The sequence below is a fragment of the Ceratosolen solmsi genome, unplaced genomic scaffold, assembly GCF_000503995.2.
Source record: "Ceratosolen solmsi marchali unplaced genomic scaffold, CerSol_1.0 scaffold7, whole genome shotgun sequence".
Classification (NCBI taxonomy): Eukaryota; Metazoa; Arthropoda; class Insecta; order Hymenoptera; family Agaonidae; genus Ceratosolen; species Ceratosolen solmsi.
The window spans coordinates 4,602,664-4,604,863 of record NW_011948413.1 but is presented as its reverse complement, the minus strand read 5'-3'; the positions used below and the strand labels follow the sequence as shown (position 1 = coordinate 4,604,863).

Genomic DNA, 2,200 nt, shown 5'->3' with positions numbered 1-2,200 from the left:
GGGGGGGGGAGAAAGGATTGGGATGCGCGATGAAAGCCGAGACACATTGATATTCGTTTGCGCGAGAGTAAACTCGAGTAAGCTCGAGTCTATAAACCGAGCCCCTCCGTGCCTCTTCGTTCGATCCCAGTCAGAATAAACGCTCAAAATATCGTCGTATAGGCCATCATATCCATCCATCGTATTACCCTTCTCCTCCCTTCGAAAGCCCGCTCTTTTTTCATCGTGGCTTTCTAATTTCGTCTCTCTTCGTGAGAGGCGTTTTCCACTGTGAAGATTTTCAATCTTTTTGATCGTCGCTAATAAGAAAGCCCATAAAAAAAAAGCATTTGCCAAAGTAGCCCAGCAGTGAGCGTCACGGTTATTAATCCGAAAGACGACGACAGCGGAATATAATTGACCCTCGCGTAATCGGACGATCGCGATTTTATTATGAATGTATCCCCCTCCCCGTACTATCGGTCCCCCTCCTCCCTCCTCCCTCCACCCTCCTCGTTCCGATAATACTGGCTGATCGATCGCTACCAAGCGATGAACACTTATTTTCACAGACGATTTTCTCACTCGTACAATGACCCTCCCCCCTCACCCCTACCCATCATAAACCTCTTACCGTCATCCTTTGTGTTTACTACAGAGAAAGAGCAAGTACACCGAGGCAAAACTGAAGGCGCTCAAGGCCAGGAACGAATATATCCTCTGCCTCGAGGCTTCCAACACAACTATACACAAATACTTTGTCGACGACCTGTCGGATCTCATTGACGTAAGTCCTCGGTTGGAGGTAATTTTTTGTCTAACTCTTCTTCATCTTTCTTTTATTTGTACGGTAATCCTTTTTTGACGCTTTTATTAACGTAATAATTACCTTTACTCACAATCTGATTCTTTCCTTGGATTAGATACGAAATGGTTGACAATATTATCAGTAGGTCAATAAGAAAACAATATCTTTTTTTTTTTTTTTACATTGTACGGCAGCAGCTCGATTGCGCTGATTAGCGTGGAAAAATAGAGCCATATCTTTATGATCATACATATAGTTTAAGTCTATGGGTAATAAATGTATTTATATTGCGTGCATACGTAATTCGCTTATTCTGCAGTCAATTTGAGCATTAATGTCGCATAATAATATTGAAACGATTACTTTAATTAACATTGTGATTCAATTTTCTACTTCATTGCTATTTTCAAATGCACATTCTAAAAATATTGATTTTAATACAATAACATACGTATAATTAAAGTTACATTTCATTTAATAGAAATTCTATTCTTGTTTCATATTTTCAATACTGTACTCTTTAATATTTCCGTAGCGCGTCAATTTATAGTTATTTTATTAAAGATAATTTAAACTTATGATTTCTCGAGCTCTAATCCTATGCATGTGTAATACGAGTTGTTGACGTTCTGCTTCCGTTAGACGTCAATCTGAAATGTTCGCATCGTTGTTAGTTTCATAAAATGGCCCATAAACAAAAGAGCGAATAGCTTTATAGTGAAATAATAATTGAGGAAGAAAAAAACAATCATAATAATGTCGACTCGACGACATTCTTAACCGTTCGCAACCACTATTTTACAGTGTATGGATTTTGGCTTTCATAATTGCATCGCTCGAGCTTTGCTGATGCACTGTAGTGCGGAAGAGGGCAGGCAGCGTTCGCTTCAATTCGGGGCCGAACAATTGTCTTCCTGCGTTGGCTCTTTAGATTCGAGAGCCGATAAGCAGAGGTTCCTCGAGTCACATCACGCGGCCTTCATGATCCCGAAGAAATTCGAGTTTCAAGGCCAGCGAGGAGATGACGTGAGTGCAATATCGAGATTCGCTGAAAAACGTGCTGTTATTATTATTCTCACGGCCGTGATTATTGCGTAGGCCCCGGAATCGGAACTACAGAAGGTGCTACATACGGAAATGGAGCAGAGACTCCAGCAGCTACAGCAGAGGGTCACCTCGCTGCGAACCGAATCCGAGGAAGTGTGGAAGACCCTCGAGACCGCCGAGGCGAGTCTACTCGAGATGTTTACAGCCAAAGATTACGATTGTTCGAGGTATTTCGGTGATAATGCGATGCCGACGTCGAAGCCGCCCGAAACGGTGCAAATTAAGCTTAGGGCCGACCGACAGGAGACAGAGGAGTTTTACCTTACTGTAAGTCCTTTAACCCCCCCCCCCCCCACCCCCCCCCCA

The 2,200-nt window shown here is 42.5% G+C and overlaps 1 protein-coding gene across 5 annotated transcripts in view; it reads left to right on the top strand.

Annotated features, from left to right (window-relative positions):
- The window catches only part of LOC105367349 (SLIT-ROBO Rho GTPase-activating protein 1), a 36,397-nt gene that overhangs the window by 30,316 nt on the left and 3,881 nt on the right, over positions 1–2,200 (top strand). For all 5 annotated transcript variants that reach the window (XM_011506026.1, XM_011506027.1, XM_011506028.1 and 2 more), the window contains exons 5-7: positions 638–766; positions 1,592–1,813; positions 1,886–2,161. In XM_011506026.1, the coding sequence (XP_011504328.1) occupies positions 638–766; positions 1,592–1,813; positions 1,886–2,161 (627 nt within the window). The remainder of the gene's footprint in view (positions 1–637; positions 767–1,591; positions 1,814–1,885; positions 2,162–2,200) is intronic.